The sequence below is a fragment of the Zea mays genome, chromosome 1, assembly GCF_902167145.1.
Source record: "Zea mays cultivar B73 chromosome 1, Zm-B73-REFERENCE-NAM-5.0, whole genome shotgun sequence".
Classification (NCBI taxonomy): domain Eukaryota; kingdom Viridiplantae; phylum Streptophyta; class Magnoliopsida; order Poales; family Poaceae; genus Zea; species Zea mays.
Window position 1 is genome coordinate 249,779,347 of NC_050096.1, and position 25,451 is coordinate 249,804,797.

General features: G+C 44.0%; 1 protein-coding gene across 4 annotated transcripts; it reads right to left on the bottom strand.

Moving 5' to 3' along the window:
• Positions 1–558: 558 nt before the first annotated feature.
• Positions 559–23,379, bottom strand: LOC100193040 (uncharacterized). Of its 4 annotated transcripts, none has more exons than XR_004850428.1 (14): positions 23,096–23,343; positions 18,794–18,895; positions 18,185–18,262; positions 17,839–18,087; positions 17,492–17,751; positions 17,077–17,230; positions 3,622–3,731; positions 3,464–3,551; positions 3,071–3,382; positions 2,905–2,979; positions 2,239–2,807; positions 1,766–2,122; positions 965–1,144; positions 559–887 (listed from the first exon to the last, which is right to left on the bottom strand). XR_004850428.1 is itself a non-coding variant. In XM_020539678.2 (14 exons), the coding sequence occupies exons 4-14, from the start codon at positions 17,992–17,994 to the stop codon at positions 726–728; spliced, it is 2,175 nt and encodes a 724-aa protein (XP_020395267.1). In that variant the 5' UTR covers positions 17,995–18,068; positions 18,185–18,262; positions 18,794–18,895; positions 23,096–23,351; the 3' UTR covers positions 559–725. The 4 variants fall into 4 exon arrangements, 2 of the variants coding, with proteins under 2 accessions (XP_020395267.1, NP_001345528.1); XM_020539678.2 differs by having other exon boundaries at positions 1,766–1,874; positions 17,839–18,068; positions 23,096–23,351; NM_001358599.1 differs by having other exon boundaries at positions 1,766–1,874; positions 23,096–23,270.
• Positions 23,380–25,451: the final 2,072 nt, after the last annotated feature.

The following is a 25,451-nucleotide window of genomic DNA, read 5'->3' on the forward strand; positions in this document are numbered from 1 at the left end:
GTCGGCACTAGTGTCTAACCAGCGACAAAGTCACTACACTATAGTGCTTAATCATATCGTGTCAGCGCTATACAACGTTAACACATAATAGTGTTCGTACCAGCCTAAACAAAGCTAAAAATATAGAAGATCTTTAAGATTATATATATAATTTTAAAACTTATATATTTATATCATTATAAAATAAATTCATTATATTTAAAATCATAATAAATAACAATTTACAATCTCATGCATATATCATAATCACATCTATATACCATCGGTTGGTCTAAGTCATGTCTAACTATGTCGGTCACTTAATCGTATCATACTATTGTCAGCCCATCGCGTCGGGGTGATGACCCAAACACAGCACTAGACACGTATCGTACCTACACTGGTACTATATGAATCATGCTCATGCTATACCGAAGCACTACTAGAAATACCGTATTTAGTGTATGCCCATTTAACACCTATTTGGCCATCCATAGCTAGGAGTAGCATAAGTGACGAGATGGCTAGCTGCATGGTCGGCGAGCGGGAAGCGATCATCTTAGCCTCAAGCCAGACTTGTTTTTCATCGGTAATTGCAACGTTTTTTTATTCACAACAATAAAATATTATTTTCTGCAAGAGGGACCAAAAGAATTAAATAAAAGTACCCTCCGAGGTGACGTTGCTTGTTACAGAGGACGTGCCAAGTCATTTCGGGACAACAAGTTTGCACAACGGAAAGCTGTTCAAACCATTTCAGACAGAATATGCCGGTATCTGACAAAGTCCGATGTGGCCTTGAAGCTCGGAGTGAACTCGCAGAAGAAGCTCAGCACTGCAGCCAGGTTGTGGGCGCTGTTCTTCGCCAGGGCTTTCTCCAGAAATAGGGCAGGCTGCACGGTGATCACCTGGGCGAATCCTCGCGTCAGTCATCGGCGTATGCAAGGTGAAAGGGGGAAGAGCGAATCAAAGCAAAGCCAAGGACCTTGTATTTTCTGGCATAGCGCAGGGCCTCCAAGTAGTACCCATCTTGCAGCATCGCAGTCACGTAGTCGTGATGCAGGCCTCGCTCCCTCAGCATGTCCATGCCCAGCTTCCTCGTTGGCGGGTGCTGCAGACCCAGCTCCATAAGTTGCATTGCCAGTTCTTTACACGGCTCAAGAATCTGCAGGAAGTGGTCGAAAGCCAAAATGAAGGCAGCAGCATGTTTCCGAGTGTTTTATGATAAACAACACCAACATCACTAGTCAACCGGAATGTGAACCACAAGTTTTCTTTAATTACTAGCGGTAGTGCATACAAGTCTTAAAACAATTCTTGTAAAAAAACTTAAAACAATAGCCCAGAAATACAGATTAGCAAAATGTGATTCTCCAATATTAAATTCCAGAGGGTTCAACCATAAAATACGCTAAGACTCTAAGAGGCCAGATTCTACAGAATCCAGGTAAAATGTAAACATACTTGTTGTCTGAGGGGGCAAAAGACAAATGCAAATTATATGACATGGCAAAGCAGTAGCCTCATTTGTATACATGCAAAGTAACTCTAAATTGTTGGAACCAATAGGAAAACTACAAGGCACAAGCTAACCATTCTAAATTATAAAATATTTTAGTTTTTCCAGATACACGTAGCTTTTACTATGCACTTAGATATACACTCACTGTATTTAGATACATAGGAAAAGCAGTGTATCTAGAAAAACCAAAACGTCTTGTAATTTGAAACAGATGGAGTACTTCAGAACAAATCGCAGTCCAAAATACAGTTACAATAAACTGACCTTGTTTGACACAAACAATGCTATTTCAGCGTAACGGTTGCTACGAGCTAGTAGTGTCGCCGTCATCACATAAAGGTTGTGAGGAGCCTTAAGCCCAGCCTTTGAGACACTGCAAATAGACAACATAGTTTTTTCTCATCCTGTTTTGTCCTGAGAGCAGATAAGACAACATCCACTACACAAAACACAAAGCATACACTATAACAGAATAAAAAAAATGATTCCACAGGAAACTCTCATTGTCATCATGTTGGCCGATAAAATGGAGTGAATGGTCATTGCATGGAAACGACATGCCAATTGTGGCAGTGATATGGCCAGATTCATTGTTCTTTGCTAACGGCACACCCCAGCATGCTAAATAAACAGCAAATATATGCAGAAAACAAAGTGTTAAATGAACAGCAATTGCACCATGAACTGGAATATTGGCAATCCTCAAGAATTTAAGATACTAAATCAACAAAAATTACCTCCGTAGAAACTCTATGATGACAGCAATAAGATATGCAGGATCACCCATCATTTCATCTTCAACAAGTGTAAAGACAGACTGGAACATCTCAATTGGAGAAATTGCCACGGTTCCAGCATGTTGTCCATGTTGCGTCATTGTGCCTGAAGACAATGGTCGGCTAGCTTCGCCTACAGCTTGCTGTCGTTTGTCGACAGCATCAGATGTATTGTCCACAGAATCAGAAGATATGTTTATATTTAGTAATCCCCTGTCTATTGTATGCTCAACTCCTGGATTTGACTGCACATATATATCCACAGCCTCACTTCCGTGGTCTGGGTTCACAGCAGGACTAACTGTTGTTCCAGGACTGGATTCCTGAGAAACCACATGGGAGCCATCAATAGGCTGACTACCTGACTGCTGATTTTGCTCATGTATTCGCCTAACCCCAGGAAAAGCCCCTCCCATTTTCATCAAACGCGTGTAGGAATCAAGGACAACATCCATCGCCTTAGCAACTGTGGGCACTGACCTCCTTTCCAGGATGATTGTCCGAACTATAGCTAGGCATAGAGTCTTAACCTGATTCATAGCAATTAAGAGGAATTGGTACCGCAATAGTGATAGCTGGAAAAATTGAACACTTTGATTATCGGCAAAGTAGTAAAATAAAAATTACCATGCTTGGGTCAGACTTTCGTCTCTGAAGGAATTCCAAAATTGAAGGAGCATCAGAACTACTAGCAGCAATAGCCTGTAATTCAAGATAAGCATGTTAGAGCAAAAATGCATTCACAATGAAAGAGGTGTGACACAAAAAAAATTGACCATTAGCAACTTCTTACCGCCAGATCTAAATGGAGCTTCCATAAGAGCCCATTCTCAGCATCACAGATGAGGTCTGGAATGAGGAAGTTCCAACCTTCTCCATAGATGGTTCCACCGTATGCACTAGACTGGCTATCCGCAGTCTGAGATACTTGTCTACTATTGATGGGCAGTCCTCTCAATAGCAGTGGAAGTGGTGCAGAAACTGGGGCATAAGAATCCAGGGACACATCGTAAAGCATGACTACTTTTGCATCTATTTGGTGAACCATAATTATGTTGTCAACGGCACTAACTGCAATTCTGCTTGAGTATGTTGGCAGAGTACACTGGAATCAAAAGTTACTGAGTTAGGAAGCAAAGATTGCTTCTAAAAAAAGGAAGACAGCAAAATTATATGTAGTTCAAACCTGTTGTACAACAGCATCACGGTAAAAGCGATATAGATTCAATGACATACTAACTCTGTCAAGCTGCAAGCAATAAATCCTACCATAGCTGTCAAGTTTGAGAAAAAGTCAGTGTAAATGTTTCTTCAAAAGAGATGAGCAAGAGTGAGAGGGCGTACACTGTTACAATGTAAACATCATCTGCAGCTAGAACAGGCTTGTTGTTTGCTTCACTTTTAGACATCATCATCTCAAACTTCGGTATTTTGACAATCCCACCAGCAGAAAACTGAAAAGAAGGAAAGTTTAAAATCTCAGCACACAACTAAAACAAAAAAACAGTGGTTTCTGTTCAGATGTTCAATACTTGAATAAAGATAACTTGAGAAATATTCTTGCTGCGATTATGTAGTCAATCTGAATAAATGTCAGGAGTAAAAAAAGCGAGAAAACCAAGTCACACCTGCAAATATGATTGTGGTACCAAGCTGAAGGGAATCCAACTCTTGGACGGGGCTAGAGAGAAAAGTAGAGAAGGGAAAATCAGACTCGTTAAAGATGATGTGCCGAGAGATCAACAGGCGATGGGTGGAAAGATCGAGACATCGGTATCCCTCATGATCAGTGGGTTGAGCGAGGTGCAAGATTGTGACTTGTGAGGTATTGTGGCGGAAAGGTTAGGATAGCAAGCACATCCAAATACATGACGGTGCTAGCAGGTAGGACTGGTGCCAAACAAGGTGAAGTGAGGGTGTGAGCACAGATTGCCTTGGTGGGAAGGCGATTAAATAGGTGCCATTGTGAAGACTCTCGGCCCAGTAGCGAGCAGGGACGAAGGCCTAAAAGAGCAGAGAGAATACTCTACTACTCTATAAGACTCTAATGTAGACCATCCGTGCACTGTGGTTCTGCCTCCCCACGACGCGTACGACCCACGTATCAGTGTCTACCCCTATCTCTCCCTTCTTTCCCGTGCGCGCAGCGCTTTGCTCTCCCCTTCCACACCCACTCCCCTCTGAGTCTGCACCATGGTCCTCGCCGCAATCCCCTCGCCGATCCACGCCTCGACCATGTAAGGAAACGCATCCCCTCGCCGCAATCCACGCCTCGCCGCTACATAAAAATCCCTACACCTCTTTCTACTCAAACCCTCTGCCCTCATCTAACAAACAGGAACACCCCGCCCCACGCGAAATGTCCGCCTCAGCGTCAGCCCCCTCCCCGCTCGCCCGCCCGCACCGCACAACCTCTGCCTCCGCGCCACCCTCTCCACCTTTGCGAAACCTCCTCCCCTAAACTCACAACCGCCATGCTAATTCCTTGATCTGAGTGGTGAGGTGTTTTGCATCTACTGTGTGCGTGTGATCTGACAATCCGATACAACATACGACAAGTGAGTCCCTTGGTCGAGGGCGCGGCGCTGGAGAGCCACCGTCATCGTCTGCCCCGGGCGCCGCCGACGCCGCGGTGTTCGTTCGGTCCTTCGACGCCGACACCTACACGCGCGGGCCCACTGAGGTCGCCGCCGCCGCGCCCAAGAACGGCTGCCATGGGCTCATCCGCCTCCTCACCGACCGCGTGCAGGCCCACCGAGGCCACCACCGCTAGGCCCAAGCACGGCCACCGCGGCCTTGCCCGCCTCCCCACCGACCACGTCGCGCGCGCCGTCTCCGTACGTACGCAACGTACACCCTTGTTTCGTGTCCATAGCTGCACGCACGCCGTTTTGACGCGACGCGAGGTGCGTTTGCAGGAGCCGTACGAGGCCGACGTGAGGACTGAGGAGGGTGGCAGTGATTGGGGCGCCACTGTTGGGGTGCGCGCCGCGTGTCGTACTGCTGCGTGGAGGAGGCGAACAAGCTGATCCAAGGGTACAACGCCAGGCTCGCGACGAGGCTGGACGAGCTGTGACCGAAGCTGGCCGGCTATCTGTCACTAAATGTCCTTTTTCTAATATTCTTTCTTCGTTATTATAGGGAATGTGGAGTTGTGGACTGTGAAGCGCTTCATTTAATGGGGAGTTGGTTGCTTGGAACTTTGAAGTCAGGTGCTAGGAGCAGCGGAGCTAGAAACGAAATTGGGATGAGCGATGTGCAGGAGTCCAGATGAGCTCACCGCGACTCATCCTTTCCCTTCCTAGCTGCAGATACAGCCATACAGAGTGAGTAGGAGTGCTCCATATGGAAAATTATTAGAGAAAAAGACATTGTGCAGACCATCCTGAAAGTGTACTTTCTTGGGCTAGCTGTTAGCGCAGCCGCATCAACTTCAAATCTGGTATATATACCTAAGATCAATTAACCGGTCTACATAACTTCAAGTTAGACCATTCTCAAGTGCCATGCTACATACAGTTCAGTTCTGATGAGATGGCATTTCCATGTTTTTTCCCGAGGATCAATCTACACAAATATCACATATCCTTTCCCACTGAACCCACCATTTGTGCCGGCTGATAATCCCACGGGTTGTAACATGACAGTCTTTCACATCCCAAAAGAGTGGAAAGGTGTGCTATTTACATAATATTTGGTAATATTTCTTTTCTGTACAAGAATCATGATATGTTGGTGCTAATTGCCACCCAATTTTCTGTTTTATGTTCTGAATCCTTCTATTGCATTTAAACTAGCATAAGCAACTCGAATACTAAGAACTTTAGATAACGTGACAGTGACACTGTCCTCGTCCTTTTCTTTTCTCCCTCAATACCTCTGTGCTATGATGATTTGAATGATGTTGCCATTATATCGAATATTTGTCATGTTCGAGAAGATATATGTGGTTCATGATATTGAAAAGGAATCTCTGACAGTAGGAGACCTATCGTGAAGTTCTGGGTTGGTTTTCACATTGTCGGTGCGATTCTTGATAAGGCGAGGATCTTCAGTAGCCAAACATCTTGAAATTTTCTCCTTTTTGTTTTGCAGATACCGGAAGAGATGAGAAAAGTACTTGCGAGCTGTTTCAACATTATTCCTGGATAATTTTAACATCATAAGCTCATGCAACTAGCTCCGTTGCCGCCTCTGCGTCATAATATTGATGGTTCTTCGTTCTGAAGCGCAGCTAGCTGTCGACCCTAATTTCCTCTTTCCTCCAATATATTAGCTATTAGCAGCAGCTAGCATCACCTAAAGAGACAAAGCAGAGATGCCAACGATACACCTTTTTCCCTCTAGCACGCCTACTGCCATTGGAAAGCACAATTTAGTGCAAGCATGTAGGATGTTATGTTTAATTCCCAGCAGCAGTTGGCCACACGCTTCAAGCCGCACGCCGCTCGCTGCTCGGCGCTCTCCTCTCCCGACCACAGCTACACCACACGACTGTAAGCTCGTGAAGGTGAGCTCCAATTTCTCTCTGTAATTCACAAGATTTTTATTTTTTTATTGAACAATATGTGTTTTCTGTCCGCCCTTGCCAAGAGTACTAGTTTCTCCTTTGGCACCGCGAGAAAACAAGAGTAAGCGTAGAGAGGCAAGGAATTAGTGCTCGTCAGAGGAAGAAACACTAAGAAAGGGTGTTGAACAGTATGTTTTATCTTGATGTGATTTATTTTATTATTATTTGACATCTCAGCTTTCTTGTTCAAAAACAATTGTGTTTAGAAGATTGCTCTGTTGTATGCTCTTCATCGTTATATTGTGCTTGTTTCATGTGTAGGTATGGTAGTGGCAATTGGAAGGATATTTTAGATAACAATCCTGACGTTGTTTTATCGGCGGAACACCTGTTTGTATTTGGTTATTATAGTGAACTTGTTCTGGTTGCCAATCAAGGTACTGACGGGTTGTATGTATGATTATCCCATAATGTAATGGAGAAACATGTAGGTGTCAAGTAACTGGAACCCCTAACGCTTCAGACAGGACAAACTTTACACTAGATCACCTTTCTAATGGTTTACTAGGGTGAAGTAGCTAGCATGTTACCACTGTTGTCATGATGTATTTAGATAGAGTGTTGTGTTCAGCTGTTTGGGGGATCACTTTCCTAATCTGTTGGTGCAGAGTTCGACCTCTAATGATTCGGATCACCGTCCGCGGGTTCTTGGGCTGAATGATAACAAAATGCAAAGGGCCATTTCCATTTTTGATCTTTTTGTCCTAAACTGTTAGATGCTTATGTGTATTATTGTAATCAGTCTAAGGATTATGGGCATTGTTCTACTTTGTGTTTGTCCCCCTTAATCTGCTTTGGTAAAGTGTTTGTGCTTCCCATCTGTAACGTGGTTTGCCATTAACTTTTTTTATTAATAGATCGTCGTTTAAAAAACAATAATAGTTGCTTCCTCAATGCTATAAAATCTAGATCATCGTCAGCAATTTAAATACCATAGATATTCTTCAATATCCTTCTCTCTAGATATATAAGGCTACTGAGAGGAGACCTAATGGTCTGAGTTGAAGACGCCGCAGACTGTATAGGGGCCCAGAGCTTTCACATCGGTCGAGAAGACATCAGGCAGCAAGATCCATCAAGGACAAGACAAAAGGGTCAAACTCCATAGAACAAGAGTTATTAATAGTAAACTGGCGAACAGATAACAAATTTCGGATGATGTTAGGGACAACAAGAATGTTCTTGTGGCAAAAGGAACTAGGAAAAACTGAATCGCATACTAAGGTTTGGAAGAATGTTACCATTTTCGACAATGATAGAAAAAGGGTGGGGTATGGGAGGAGAGCATATGAGCATTCGGAGTGGTGTGGTAGGAGGCACTAGTTAGCCACCCAGTCGATGACAATAGGAGTCAGTCTTTGTGATAAACGAGTGAGCTGCAATCCCACCCAACAAGACACGGAGTCCACGGGTGAACTAGGTGGGGCGATCATGGAAGTAGTGGAGGTTGGTATGGTGCCAGAAGAGCCATAGGAGGTGATCCAAGGGCACCTAGAGCTGCCAAAGGTGGGCGTAGCGAGGATGTCGGCTGCAATAGTTGTGGTAGGCATAGCGACGGACCACCTATGGTCGGGCCAGGCCACATAAAGATGTGGCTGGGCCACAGGATGTAGAGTGACAACCAAGGAGTTTCGCCCTTCCCGCTACCACCACATTGGCCACCCCTCCATCGGCGGTGGCTACCACTAGCACCAGAACTGGTAGGAGATGAGGGCCTCCCGATGTTGATGGAGTAGGCGAGCGCAAGAGCAGGCCCCTAGGTGTTGTAGTGGAAGGAGTGGTTAACTAAAGCTGCCCACTAGTGCTGGAGCTGTTGAGGGTAGTGGTGGTGTCAGAGCGGACCTAGGCCCCGTTGGTGAGCTCCTTGAGGACGAGATCGTTGAGAACAATGTGGAAGGAGGGAAACGACATGAACCGCCTGATCTAGGTCTGTAGATGATTGTAACGCTCGTTGAGGCCTCGAAGAAGATTAAGAACGAGAGTACGATCCGAAACAGGCTCGCCGAGGTCACGTAAGGAGCCCGCTATGTCCATCTAGCGACAGTACTCGCTAATGAAAGTCCCTAGACGAAGTCACAAAGGTGACGTCGAAGTGGAGGGCACGGACCTCGCAGTTAGTGAGGAACTGCTCCTTAGTGACAACCCAGGCCTAGCAATCAGTGTCGCCGCGTTCGCGGACGATGTCATATAGCTTGTCAGTGATGGTGTCGAGGATCCAAGAGAGGATTATGTTGTCCATTAGTGCCAAGACGGGACCGTTGGACAAACAACGTCGGTGACGATGTGGTCATAGAGGGTGTAGCGATGCAGAACGAGGACGGAGTCACATTAGCGAGCATAGGTGGAGAAAGCCGAGTCGAGGACTACGAGAACCAACAATCAAATGTTCTAGACACCAACCACCTAAGCATAGAGGTTGGCGATGATAGTAGCCTCGTAATCCTAAAAACATTTATATCATCGAACTCGAGGAAGGAGTCGGTGACCACAGCACCCCAGAGCTCCGTAGGCTAGCGAGCAAGAGTATCAATGGTGGCACGCTCTTGCTCCCAAGAGAGAGCAGCAGCCCGCTCACACTCCCAAGCAACGACAAAGGCGGACTTGGCAACGACGATGGTAGCAGCAAGGGCGAAGTGGCGGTAGCAACATTGCCAAGGGAAAGCGGTCCACAATGGCGTTGCGCAGGGCCAGGGTGCCATCGCGCCAAAGAAGAATGGGAGGGGGCTACGACAAGTGTGCTAGGGAAGCAGCCATGTCCAAGACGATTATGCCGCGCCTACGGAGCTGCGCGCTTCGGTCGCATCCGTGCTTGCAGTGACCACTTGCACGACGACATTCAGGGCCAAGGCAGCATCAACGACAATTGCCCTGTTTGTTTCGACTTCTTGCTGGTTCATCAGAATCGGTTTCTGGCAGCCAAACGTTTCGCTTCTCGGTTGCTTTTGTGATAATCGTTTCTGTGAAAAATGCCCAAATCAACTGAATGTAGAACCCATCGAGTCATCGTAACAGGATGAATTCGTCGCTTCCTAAACCCTAAACCATGCAAACTCAATCATCTTCATCCGCACGCAAGCCTCGCGATACCTAGATTCTCGTGACAGCTAGATTACCCAGAAATCTATATTCTCAGAAAAGCTATTCAGAAAAAAGTTGCCCCGAACAAACCCAATGAAGATGGGTGGCGCACTAGCTAGAGAGAGAGGAGGTGGCGGCAACACCCAAGGAGGGGGCACGCCAACCATGGTGGTGTCGCCAACAACTGCAAGGCTCCAGGGTGAGTCTATCTCAAAATACCACGATAGATGAAAACAATCCAATACACTATAATGATAGGAGATATTGTTACATAGCCTAGGCTTACAACCCTGATGGGCCTCTTGGGCAGGGCTCTAGACCTAAGACACACTAACAGTCTAATAGATTCTACAACCTTATTTGCATATATGTATTTGCTTTCACCCCTATGTTTTACCTAGAACATACTCTGTCCATTCTAAATTATAAGACATTTTGGCTTTCTAGATACATATCTTTTGCTATGCACTTAGAATCTTAGATATACAATATTTCTAGATACATAGTAAAAGCAATGTATCTAGAAAAGCCAAAAGGTCTTATGATTTGAAAGGAAGGAGTACAATCACAGGCAAAAAATTTAGCAATGACTCAAAAGCTTCCTTCAATAATTCTGCCTATATTATCTCAACATAGCAGGTTCTAAACCCTGGTAAAGGAGGGTTGTGATAGGCTTGACAAACCAACCTTGAACCTAGCCATTCTAATGGAGACAAAACCCAAAAGAAACCTGTTAGGGCATATCCCTCTTAGCGACGTGCCATCTTGGAACCCAAGTATGGTAATAAATGGGCAACGATCGAGTCAACACCCCCTTGGTGACGCGTCGTGTCATGATATGGGTGTCATAGTGTCAAGTGGGCAAGGATCAGGTTGCTCCTTCCTTAGTGGCATGCTACATTGACACCTGGGTATAGTGAAAAATAAGCAAGGGTCTTCACATTATCAATGGGTGCAAAGGGTTAAAAAGCTAGTCGAACCAACTAGGATTCTTCGGGGTAGTTCGAATGTAGGGTTGCTTACAGGTAAGTTAAGGGAGTTAAGACGGCGAATAGAAGGCGTGTAAACATAGTTGTTAAGGCGTCTATTAAGCGACGCTTAAGCGGTAAGGCACCGATTAGCAGCAAGGCGTCCTTGTCGCCTTAGATTGGAGTGTAAGGCGTCCACCTTGGCCAATATGGCGTCGCTCTCGCGCCTTGAATCTTGCTAAGGCAATTGATTTGAAGATGACTTGAAGACCTGTAGGCATTGATTTAAGGGATGAAACCGAGCAAGCGAGAGGAAGCGCGGAGGCGATGGCGGGCATAGGCAGTCGTGGCGCGTAGGGCCCAGGTGGCCACCGCTGCAGAGCTCTGGGAGAGGTGCAACAGCGGCGTGAGGGAGAGGAAGAGGAGAACGGTGGGAGAGGGAGTGAGGGGAGCGACGGCACTAGGGGAGAGGGAGAAAGATGAGCGGCGACGTGGTGGAGAGGGAGACAGAGCAGCTGAGGGAGAGGGTTGCTGGCTTGACGTGTATCAGGGTGGCGGCTGAGAGAGTAATAGGAGAAGGGTAAGTTAGGTCAAGCAGTGGGTTGGCTAGGCTGGTGGCCCATATGTCCTTAATCCCCTTTATTTTTTCTTATCTTTTGACTTCTCTATTGAATCAATAAATCTATTAGTTATGTATTTATTTTTTCCTAATCTTCTACTACTATCTATTAGTTATGTTGAATTTTAAGTCTATTATGTTGTCTTATGTTGAACTTGTACTCCTATTTAGTACTATCATCCCTACCTATTTAAGACTATATTCCTATATTTTTATATTAGTAAGGCATCGCCTCGCCTTACCGCCTTAAAAACTATGTGTAAATACCTTATATGTCCAAGAGACTAAATAGAAGGGCCAAAAGACTAAGGAGGAAAACAATACCGACTTCAAGCTTTGGTACACAGGGACAAATGCAAATAGAAATGGAGTAGGACGGTTTGATTCATAAGGGCCTCAAGAATGGTGTGGTGGATGTGAGAAGGCAAGGTGATAGGATTATCTTAGTCAAGCTTGTCGTGGGTGATTTGTTCAACGTAATTAGTGTGTATGCCCCCAAGGAGGACACCATGAGTGCTAAGAGATTTTTCTACAAAGACTTAGATGGCATGGTTAGAGCTATACAAACTAGTGGAAAGCTTTTCATACGAGATATCAATTGGCATGTAGATAAGAGTGCAAGTTTTGAGGTGATTCATGGAGGTTTTGGGTATGGTAGTTGTAATCAAGAGGGAGATGAAGTCTTTGGACTTTGTAGTAACTTTTCACCTATTGATAGCCAATACTTTCTTTAGGAAGGGAGAATCCCAGTTAGTGACCTATAGTAGTGGACAACACTCTAGTCATATTGACTTTGCCCTAACAAGAAGAGAGGATAAACGAACATGTTTGGATTGCAAGGTGATACCTAGAGAATGTGTTGTCTCTCAATATAAGCTTGTAGTGGCGGGCTTTGAAATTCAGGTGAATGCCTGTAGAGATAAACAAACCAAGATTGCGAGAACAAAGTGGTGAAAACTAAAAGGGGAGACATCACAGGTCTTCAAGGAAAGGGTCATCAAAGAGGGCACTTGGAAGCAAGATGACGCAAACAACATGTGAGAGAAGTGGCAACCTGTATTTGATAAATGGCCTCAGAGGTGTGTGGAGCAACCGAATGGAGTGGAGGCGAAGCTAAACATACTTGGTGGTAGATCGAGGAAGTACATAGGGTTATCAAGGAGAAGGAATGTTATAGATGTATGTACAAGGACAGGAGAGTGGATAATATAGAGAAGTACAAGGTAGAAAAAACAAGAGAGCACAAAGTGTGGTAAGTGTGGCGAAGGGTACGGCGTATGAAGACATTTACCAACATTTGAGTACAAAGACAAAAGGGGCCGTAAGGCGTCAGTTGTACCCCGGTCTATTTTAGACCTTGTTTCTTTCTTCTTTTAATATAATGATACGCAGCTCTCCTGCGTGTTCGAGAAAAAAAACAAAGACAAAAGGGTACAATGGCATCTATAGGATGGCTAGGATTCGTGGGAGAATGACAAGGGACTCCAATCTAGTTAAGTGCATTAAGGACGTGTTTGGCATGGCTCTATAGCAAAACTCCAAGGAGGACCTGGTCAGAGCCTGCCAAACACCCTAACTCCAGAGTTGTAAACTCTATGGAGTTTTCAGAGCAGCATTATAATTTTTTGGAGTATTTCTTTTGCTGCTCCAAAATCTCTAAAAAAGCAGCCTAGACATGAAGTTTGGAGTTATTTACCCGCCACTGCCACTGGTTATGAGAAAGCAATCTAAACTCTAGAGCAAAGCTACTCCATCCAAAGTTTTGGAGTAGAGCTACTCTGAAGTGGAGCAGAGTCATGCCAAACATGCCCTAAGGATGAAACATAGCACCTCTTGGTGAAGAAAAATGAGATCAAACATAGATAGTGTGAGTATTGTTTAATGTGGAGAATGGAGACAACCTTTCAGTTGGATGACTCTTTTGATGACACCAATAAACACTTTGTGCATAAGATCCAAGAATTTGAGGTTAGAGAGGCATTGAAAATGATGAAAGGTGGTAAGTCGGCGAGCACTGATGGTATCCCAATCGAGGCACAAAGATGCCTTAAGGACATGGCTATAGTATGGCTAACCAGTTTGTTCAACCATATCTTCCAGTCGAACAAGATGCCTAGCGAGTGGAGTAGTATATTAGTACCAATTTACAAGAATAAAAGAGATTCAAATTTGTACCAATTACAAGGGAATTAAGTTGGCGAGCCACGCTATAAAGCTATGAGAGAGTTATCGAGCATCGTCTGGGAGGAATAACAAAGATTTCTATTAACCAATTTGTTTTCTTGCCAGAAAGTCAACCATACAACCCATTTTCTTAATAAGACAAGTGATGGAGCAGTGTAGGGAGCAGAATGACCTACACATGGTTTTCATCAACTTGGAGAAGACTTATCACGAAATACTAAAGAATATTATGTGGTGGGATTTGAACAAACATAAAGCTCTAATAAAGTATGTTGGACTCATTGAAAACATGTAGAACAATGTTGTGACTAGTATTAGAAAAAGTCATGGAGACACGAATGATTTTCATATTAGAATGGGACTACATCAAGGGTCGGCTTTAAGCCCTTACCTTTTTGCCTTGGTGATGGATGAGGTCACAAGGGGCATAGAATCGAATATCCCTTCGTGAATGCTTCTTTCGAACGATGTAGTGCTAGTTGACGAAAGTCGAGCAAGAGTAAATAGGAAATTGGAGTTGTTGCAGGAGACTCTAGAGTCCAAAGGTTGTAGACTAGTAGAACTAAAGTTAAATACATAAGATGTGACTCCGACAACACTACACATGAGAAAGGAGAGGTTAGTTTGGAAAATCAAGTAGTGGCCGGGAAGATATTTTCTATAGTTAGGATCGATGCTACAAAGAGATGGGGATATTGATGAAGATGTTAGCATAGCATCAAAGCAGGGTGGAGGAAGTGACGCCAAGCATATGTTGTTCTATGTGACAAGGGAATACGATAGAAGCTAAAAGGCAAGTTTTATAGGACGGTAGACATGGTATGTTGTATGGTGTAGAATGTTGGTATCAAGGTTTTAAGGGTCTGTTTGGTTGGGCTGTGGCTATGAAAAAAGTTGTTGTGGGTTGTGGGCTGTGAAAAGAGTTGTTGTTGGCTGTGAACTGCTAAAAAGCTAAAAAAAATTGTTTGGTGGAAACCACTAAAAGTCGCTAAAAATTATTCCATATATATTTTCACAGTTCCACCTGAAAGTTGCTAAAAGCAGGTCCAGAGGTGCTTTCAGTTTTGCACTACAAGAAAGTCGGCTTTTAGAAAAAGTTGCTTTCCAGATTCAGCCCTTTGGTTTGACTTTTGGCTTTTAGGGGGCAAAAGCCAAAGCCAAAAGCCAAACCAAACACACCCTAAAATCGCCTAGTCGACTCTAGTCGCCTGAGCACCGATAAGATGACTAATCGCGATTAGTCGTCGATTTGCTTGATTAGTCAAGCCTAATCGACTCCTAGTCATCCACCTATAACAAGACCATATGTATATATATAGCTGTAGCAGGATTGCAGTACAGTTGTACATTATAGTTGTAGCAGGCATGCACAATACCATTGAACAAGTGAACAAGCAAAAGAACAAAGGGATTACTGTCTGAAGAGGTGTTCATCTCGGTCTAAAGTTCAAAACAGACTATAAACTGTGAACTCTGAAAAAGTCCGATGTTCTCTAGAGTGGTTAGGAGAACTGTGAAGAAGTCCGAACTGTGAACTCTGAAGTCTGAACTACAAAGTTTAGGATAGTCGCACGTTGAACGGTGGACTCCGGTGGACGCATGAAGCAGAGGCGGGCACCGCACACTGGAGGGCGGAGGCTCGAGCAGAGGCCTCTGCAACAGCCACACGATTGAGCAGAGGGCCGCCAGAGCAGAGGGCCGCGATGGAGTAGAGGGCCATCGGAGCAGAGGGGCGCAGTCGCACGCTGGAGAAGGGGCGGTGGCTACTGTGCGGCTGCTGTGGTACAGTAGGGCAACACGAGGTTACTACTTTTTACTGATGGTGGGCCAGTCGTCGGCCCATAGAACAGAGGACAAATTACTGGCCCAAACCAGGCATAAACTAGTCGGTCATAACACCTAATCGGGCGACTAATCGCGATTAGTCAGTGACTAGGACGACTAACCGGTTCCTAGTCGCCCTAATCGAGTCGAAGCTCCTAATCGTGCTTACTCCGGCGATAAGGCCGACTAATCACGACGCGATTAGTCAGACGACTTAAAACCTTGATTGGTCTACAAAAAGACCAGGTTAAATAGATAAGTGTTGCAGAAAAACGTATGTTGTGTTGAATTTGTGACCATACAAGAAGGGGTTGAGTCCAAAATGATGATATACGTGATAGGCTAAGGGTAACGCCAAATGAAGAAAAGCTTGACCAATTGAGATGGTTTGGACATGTCCAACTGAGACCACCAGAGACACCAGTGCATAGTGTGATACTAAGGTGTGATAGTAATAGGAAGAGAGGTGGTGAAGGGTCAAAGTTGATATGGGAATATGCAGTAAAATAAGAAGACTTCAAAGGCTGGAATATATTGAAAGATTTAGCCTTGAATAGAAGTGAATGAAAAACAGTTGTCCACGTGCCTAATACTTGATTTATGGCTTTTGTTGGATTTCAACTCTAGCCTACCCCAACTTGCTTGGGACTAAAAGGCTTTGATGTTGTTGTTTGTGACTCAAAAGCTTCCTTGAACCCATGGTTATTAAGGTGACGCTAAAGCGGTAAGACGGGCTTGGACCGTAAGGCGTCATGTCGCCTTACTCTCGGGCAAGGCGAGGCATGGCGGCGGCGTGCAGGGCGCTGGGAGGGCGCGGCGGCGCACATGGCGCACGCAGCAACGGTCGCGCAGGGAGAGGGAGAGGAGAGCTGCGGGAAAGGAAGAGAGAGGAGAGCGGTGGTGGCGCGGGAGAGAGGGACATAAAGGAGAGCGGCGGCTATGGCTGAGAGGTGAGCGGCGAGAGACTGGGAGAGAGAGGCAGTTAGGTTTAACCTAAGTGTTGGGCTTGTGGGCTTTTTTCTTTTTTTCTTTTACCTTGTTCCTCTGTTTCTGGGCTTTTTTTCCTTTTTCCCTTTCCCTTTTTCTCTCTTCTACAAGGCTTCTACAAAGCTGAAATATGCATAATATGCTTTATGATTGTGCTGCCTTACTTATTAAGTATGAATTAGTGATACATATATAATATTTGGTCTAATTTTTTATAATTATCTAAATAATTAAGGTGTCGCCTCACCTTATGCTTTATCAACTAAAAGATAAAAAGGGAGTGGGTCGCCTTATGTCGCCTTACCGTCTTAATAACTATGCTTGAATCTATAAGATGTTCTATACATATCATTAATATAAATTTACTCTGAAAGAAAAATGGCAGACTTAAAGAACAGATCCATCTGTTCACACAGAAATCAAAAATTTCTCAGTTAGGGAATTGCCTTATAGCCAGGACAACCACAGCATCAGCAAGCATGTGACTGAGATTTTGGCATGTCTTGAAGAGGAAAAATGATGTCTTTACTTGGAGTTTCAATGATTTTGTCTCAAGTACGTGACATTACCTGATAGCCAGTAAACATCGTGCATTGCATTCCAGAAGCAAGTAGAATCAGCCTACTTTCATGTGTGTAAAGATACCAGCTCACATTGAACTTCTTCGATTCCACCAAGTGAAAAGCATGGGGCTGAGGCTCGTAGGCAAGAAGATCAAGACCACTGCAACAGAAACTTACTGCATAAATAGCTTAAGGATATGATTGCCATAGAACTAAATTATGAAATAATTTGACATTATATTACAATTAAGCTGATGATATTTTAGGGAAAAAGCTAATAAGATAATTTGAACACAAATAATAGAGTGGCTTATTAGTCTAACTGATAAACAGCTTATAGTTACATCCTTCTATATGTCAATGGGATTAATTTTAGACAATTTCTGTTCCTAAAGTTGTAACTGTAACAAGTTGCACATACCTTGTTTTTACAAGTATAACATCACATGTTGGGCAATCTGTCCAGAAAAAGCCAAGTACAGTTTCTGAATCAGCTCTGCACTTTTTGCTACAAGTCTCCCCTGTTTCCCTATTTCTAAACTCAATTTCATGTCTGGATCGTTGAATCCCAATAACTTTATGATCCAGCGAATATCGAACTGACAAGACAGGTCCTTCATTAACTGGATCAGAGTTTGGAGGTCCAGATGGAGTAGGTAGAATTGTTTTCCAGTACAATATCTGCAGTAATTAGATATGTTAACTTTATCAATAACCGTATTTCTCGAAACAAATAGAAAATCATCAACTGATTAAATGCTCATATACCCGATCAGCAGTTGGAGCTATAAGGAACTTATTTGCATCATCATAGAACAGACCCTGAGTGTCTGGTATGTCACATCGCAGCGGAGGATGCTGAACATAAGCATGAGACAGTGCCCCAGATGTGCCCAAGCCCCCTTGTATCTGATTGCCCAACATTTTCTTTGTCTCTTGCGTGCTTAGGCTCTACTGATTGTTTAGCCAAGAAAATGAGGTTCTACTTTTTAAGATGACTGAAAAATAGAAAAGGATCTGCAATCAACATGGTACAGTTTTTAACATTACATAATAACAAAGCACCACAATACCAACTTTTTTTTGGTTTCAAAGTAAGGACTTAGATTCTCACCAAAAATCCGCAGCAATTACCAAAAGAGATTAGTATCAAACTTCCTATAAATATGGAGCCTCAAGCCTTGTTCTTAACCTTTCAAGGCAGAAGAGAGAGCATGATTACAAAGTTGATAATTTAAAGACAAGTAGGCAATAAAACAATTCATGTTTCAGACATTCTAAATAATAACATAAATACACGTGTTTCATCTTTAAGGAAGGTACTCAACCAATGGACCACAACACTGAAGGGTAAAGGCGACAGATTAGAGAACAAGAGATATGGTCTATATACACTCAAGATTGTTTGGCCTTGGTGTATAGATTGCTTTCTTATACCACTTAGTTTTAATTGGACAAATTCCTAATGAAGCAATATCTCCAAGCCAAGCCACTTCGTCTAGTGCAATGATAACAATTCGTACTAGTGAACCAAACCTCAACAGTATGGTCTTCTTAAGTATATACTTTCATTTCTAAAGGGTGTAGACAGCAGGAGATTAATTTAGGATTCAAGGTCATCCAGTGCTGAGGATAATGGCCCCTTACATACAAATTGGACACATAAGTATATGCACCTAAGTAATTCAAGCCTATATATTTGTTTAATGGCGCAGGAAATTACCACAGTCTGCATGCATGCTCTGAGTGCTAGAAACTCCTTGGAACACATATTATGTTCAATCTCAGGGACCTTTGCTGCTATGCATCTCCCATAATCTTTTGCCTACAGTACATAACAAAACAAGAACAAGTGCACCATAAGTAGAGCAAGGACCAGGCAAGGTGGCACTAGATTTCTTGAAAACAGGTATTCTTCATAAAAGCACACAACCATAGGTAGCAAATTTTCTGTATGCTATCACTCAAACAGGGAAATGTAACATGATTCAATACTTAAAAGCATGTAAATAACTGACACTTGTCAGGTAGAATGCTTTTGTAGTTAGTCACATTTCAGATTGAGCCACTAAATAGGTTAACATCGCAGATCTATAACAAATAAGGCTGTATTCCTAAGAAAATACAATTGGACATTGGCCACTGCAAAGAAATACCTGAACATAGTTATTAAGGCGAGCGCCCCCTTTTAAGCGAAAAGGCATAAGGCGAGGCTATATATATATATATATATATATATATATATATATATATATATATATATATATATATATATATATATATATATATATATATATATATATATATATATATATATATATATATATATAGGGCGATGGTAATTGGAGCCCAGGGCTTCCATTAGTATGGGAAGCCCCAGTCAGGTATATCTACGCGCGCTCGATCTGGTTCTGGTTCTGGCTCGAGTGGATTGCAGCGTAAAACGTCACCTAAAACAGCGTAAATGAGTACGAAATTTAGCGTAAATCTTATATCTGTTTTGTAACAGCAAACGAGGCCTAAAATTACGGCGTAAAAATCGCATGCAGCCGATCGTGCGCGGGTTCTGGCTCGGGCGAATTCCAGCGTAAAACGTGAGCTAAAACAGCGTAAATGAGTACGAAATTTAGCGTAATTCCAAAATCTGTTTTGTAACAGCAAACAGAGCCTAAAATTACGGCGTAAAAATCGTGTGCACCCGATCGTGCGCGGGTTCTGGATCGGGTGGATTTTAGCGTAAAACGTGAACCAAAACAGCGTAAATGAGTACAAATTTTATCGTAAATCATCGATCTGTTTCGTAACGACAAATGGGTCTCGAATTACGGCATGAAAATCGCCACAGGCGCTGTCTCGGGCGGATTTCGGCATAAAACGTGAACCAAAACAACGTAAATGAGTATGAATTTTAGCGTAAATCATCGATTGATTTCGTAACGGCAAATGGGGACAAATTACGGCGTAAAAATCGTGCGCGGGTTCTGGCTCGAGCGGATTTAAGTGTAAATCGTGAACCAAAACAGCGTAAATGATGGGTTCTGGCTCGAGCGGATTTAAGTGTAAATCGTGAACCAAAACAGCGTTAATGAGTATAATTTTTAGCGTAAATGAATAGAAATATCAGAAACAGACAAATAAATGGAAGCGGATCCATGAACTGAAATATAGGTCATAAAATCCTATTGACATTGGCATAAATATGTATACAAAATAGCATAAAAATAGGATCGTCGTCCTGCGGAACCAGCGCTTCGCATCTGGGATGCGCCACCACTTCGTGCCTAGGGGAGGATGCCGTCGTCGCTAGCGCCTAGGGAAATCCGCCGTCGCGACCGCTGGCACATCGCCGTCGTGCGCACCTCATGGGGCCGCCGCCGCGTGCGTGCCCTCGGGATCCGATGCCGCAGCGTGTCCCTAGATTCGCCGTCGCGCCACAGGAATCCGCCATCGCGAGCGTGTCCCCAGATCCGCCGTCGCGCCTCAGGGATCCGCCGTCGCGAGCGTGTCCCCAGATCCGTCGTCGCGCCACAGATGCTGGAGCGGCGGTGGCGGTGGCCATCGCAGAGACGGACGGGACAACCGCCGTTGTCACCGGGCCTAGGGTGCGCTGCCGTCGTCCGTCCGCTTCAAGAGCGCCGTCACCGCTTGCTCGCCTGCCTCGGAGCGTCGTTGTCGCTCGTTCCTGGTGGAGCGCCGCCGTCGGTCGCCTGCCTCGAGGTGACACCGATGCTGGCCCCCAGGATCACCGCCGCTCGCACGCCCTAGAGAACCGCCGCCGCCGCTAAAACCTAATTCCTGGCGGCGTGGGGGTGTTTTTATAGTAGTGGCGTGGGCCGGATCGTGGGCCCGATGCACGTAATATGCGCAGACTATATTTGCATAAACTGATACACACATCAGCATAACTCGTATTATATTTTGGCGTAAGCAGTTAGGTACAATAAGCCAAAAAGGGTCCGGTGCGGTCGCGCACCTGGTCGGTACGTGGTCGGGGCTTCCTATAGTTAAATAGAGCCTAGGGCTCTAAATACATATACTATATATATATATATATATGTATATATATATGTATATATATATATGTATATATATATGTATATATATGTATGTATATATATATATATATGGCAACGTATCCTGTGTAAAAGGTTCTCCTGTGTAAACATGCTAAAACGCCTTAACAACCTTTAGATCCAGAATCAAAGGCTAATTTTAATCCCACCTAACCGCCACCGCACCAGATTACCAGGAGGGGGTTCTTTAGAAAAAACACAAGATTATCAGGTGGGATCAAGATTAGCCTTTGATTCTAGATCCAAAGGTTGTTAAGACGTTTTAGCATGTTTACACAGGAGAACCTTTTACACAGGATACGTTGCCTATATATATATATATATATATATATATATATATATATATATATATATATATATATATATATATGTATATATATATATATATATATATACCAAATATTATTTATATATCACTAATTCGAAAGTAATAAGCATGGTACCACAACTGTAAGGCTTGATAAGCCCATTTCAGCCTAGTAGAAGAGACAAACATGAAAAAGAAAAGGAAAAATAAAGAAGCCCACAAATAATTGGCCCAGCCCAGCCCAACAATTTTAGGGTTAGCTCATATCTCCCTCAGCCGGCAGCCATTGCAGCTTCTCCCTCTCGGCCGTGGATTCCCTCAGCCGCCAGCTTCTCCCTCTCCCTCCCCCCAGCTCTCCTTCTCCCTCCCCGCAGGTCTCTTCCTTCTCCCTGTGTGCCACTGCCTCCGCGCGCTTGCTCCCTGCATGCCGCCACTTCCTCTTCCCCGCGCCTTACTGCGCGGACAAGGCGACGTCCAGCTCGTCTTACCGAAGCGTCACTGCAATGCCTTAATAACCTTGTACCTGAACAAGAATTTTAGCTGCACCTAGTGGCGGAGGACCTACTATGGCAGCTGCCATACCTCAAAGACGTGTGTGGTGTAATGGTTATTGTATACTATTTCCATTTAATAAGTTACAAGTTCAAATCTTGCTATGTGCAGTATCTCTTAACTTTGCTTGGATTGATTACGTGATGTTGCCTACAAATAGTGTTTAGGGCATGTTTGGTTCCTTTAGTCCAGGGACTAAAGTTTAGTCCCTACCCTGTTTGGTTGTAACGACTTAAAGTATTCAGAGCACATTAAATGAATCATAAGAAGACCAAAATACCCCTTAGCATTCTCCCGTAATTAGTGCAACTGAAATAAATGAGGGGCAAAAAATGAAATTAATATGATTTAGTCTCTTTTAGTCACCCCCTTGAGAGACTAGAGACTAAAGCAGTTTAGTCTCTGTTTTAGTCCTACCGTTTATCAATTTAGAAACTAAATGAGACTAAAATGAAGGGATTAATCTTTAGTCTCTCAAACCAAACGGGTCCTTAATCGGGAAGACTTTAACAGGGGTAAAATAGGCACTATAGCAGAACTGGACTCACAACAAATGGGGTAATTTAGCGAGGAACCGATGTATTGTGAGGTATTTTAGCTATTGACAATGTTAGTGGGATATTTTGGCGAGCGGTAATGTATAGGGACTCAAATAATCAATTTTAGCAGAACTGAAGGACAATGGGATGCTCAACTGACACGAAGAGGAATGACGAGGAAACTTAAGGCGAAGAACAACTAGCAAACATCTAGGAGCACTCTAGGAGTCTGCGTAGAAAAATCAGTATATATAAAATCTATAAAGCAGTTCGCAGCCGGACCAAAAAGACTAGACCCCAAAGCCACGCAACTCCGCAAATCTACCACCAACCGAATACCGGACCGCACGAGCAACAAACGGCTAGCCACAAATCACAAGGTCGATCGATTCATGCCAGCACCAACTAAACGGCATTCCATAAGCCAAAGTACTTAGATTAGCAGTACTAGTACTCCACGCATCTCCCGGGTGGAGAACTGAGCAGAACGAATCACGAGTCGTCTCTAATAAACCATATACAGCAGGGAGGGTTCCCGAGAGAGGCGGCGGCACCTGGGACGCGCAGACCGCGAGGATCCGGACCAGAGCGGAGGAGGAGGATGCCGGCTTCCGCTCCTTCATCCGTGTCCTGCCCAGTGCTCACTGCTCAGGACGACATGCCCTGCGCAGACCACAACAAAGGAGACGCAACCGTGGAATATCCCGTGGAAGAGCAGCGAAATTCGAGGGGGTATTCGCGAACCAGGAGGTGGGGACTGGAAACAAAACAGCGAGGTTGGAGATGGAGACCAACGCTTAGCATTATAATAGCATCTCAGCTACCCAAAAGTATCCCCTAAATAATTTTTTTAGAAAAATATAAAAATATGTCTCCAACAGTTCTTCTAAAGCGCTCTCAACTTTTTCATAACACTTAAAACTTCCTTATTTATATCTACAAATGAGGTTTTTGGGCTCCCTAGAAATAATCTGCCCTGTCAGGAATCTGTTGGTTCATCGACTTAGTGCAAGTACTCTTTTCTTCACCTTAGCCATGGTACATCGGTCCATAAAGCTGTCGCTTGGCCTTCACCTTCACTTAGTCCCTCGAAGACCTTTCCTTGCTATCTTCACCCTATCAAGCAATTCTTTAGTCATATCATATTGAGCATCCATCGAAAGAATCATTTTTTCAATATTGTGAACTTTGCTTGAATGTCATCTAGATATAAATGTTATGATCAATCAAGCTCTAGTATGATTCTCATAAAAGCATATATAGACTAATAGTAATGCGGTCAAGCCAATTCACGATTCTTCATATCTTATTCACTTTGACTTGACTGGTCCTCTTAATCACTTCAACTTCTATTCTGATATGTATGCAGTGATTTCTCAGGTCTTGTCCATATATATATATATATATATATATATATATATATATATATATATATATATATATATATATATATATTCAAACCAATACAGAGACCATATTATATTCATTTGCATTTTCTCATTGGTTATTTAACCTTGTGTTGAATCTTTGTTCACTGGTCACTATACACTATTCAAGTATGTTCATCATACTGAATTTCCTGTTCAACACTTAGCAAACTTGTTAGACTTTTAGATGTGTTGTTATCCATATCACCAAAACTCACAAAAGGGATGAATGCACTTTCACATATGATTATATCTCAAAAGCACTTAAGTGAAACCATTTAAAAATCATCGGATCATGATTTATTCTCCATCTTTAAGTACAGTTATCATGTGAGGGTCTAGGTTGCTCTTAACCGTGAGCACGACTGATATATCAGTTTTACACTATGCAGAGGTGGTACAACTTTACCCACAAGCCATGTATCCCCTCTAGCCTGGGTTGTACGGACCCTTAAACACTACCGAGGTGAATGGCTAGGGATCCACTATGAGGCTTTCACATAAGACACTTAGTACGGAACAACCCGCTAAGGATTCTAAGTCGGTGTGGAGGTCCTCTGGGAGAGACAGCTTAGCCAATACTACGTCCCCATGTTAACGTGAGCCGCCACCATCAACCGCTCCCCCTCTTGCCCATATTTCAGGTAGGGTTGTTAGGCACTAAGTGTGGGGGACAGATATCCCCCAGGTCCACTAGAAGGCGAGAAGGCCTCGCGCGGGGCCACAGGCCAGTTACCCCGCAAGGCCATCCCTTCGTGGGCCAGACTAGAGCTACTAGCGGAATAGGGCGACCTGCGAAGGCAACGGACTTAAGCCCAAATAATCCATCGGCTCGTGCGCTATCCGCAGAAACCACCCGACTCTCCCGCGCATGGCGTCCTCAAATATCGGGGCAGATTAGGGATAAGTCGGCAAGATTGTAGAGAGATCAGTTCAGTCGGTTCACTATTATTTAGGATACATATGATCCTCATGTACGTATGGAGTGCCCCACGGTCGTGTATATAAGGCCTAGGGGGTACCCCATCATTTCCATCGACCATCTACCTATCTCATTAGCTTTACTCTATTCAGGAGACCTCGCTTGTAACCCACCACATATAGATCCACCCTAGGAAGTAGGGTATTACGCCTCTCTAAGCGGTCCAAACCTGTAGAAAATCGCATGTCCCTCTCTCGTGCGTCCAGCACGAACCATTGAGTTACAATCAACAACACTGTCCTACCCAAAATCACAGCAAAGGGTAACCCTGGGTATGCGGTCGGACTCTAAACCAACAACTGGCGCGCCAGGTAGGGGGTGTGTCGTTGATCCAAGATAACTCAATGGCCATCACCTCCAAGTGCAAGATCGACCTTCGCCCTGGGACCATGTTCTGCTTTGGAACCATCTCGTCCATAGCGGATGAAGAGGGAACTTTGCACCACGTAGCAGACCAGCCAGAAATCCCGAGGGGAGCCAGAGCGGAACAACGGTGGCGCC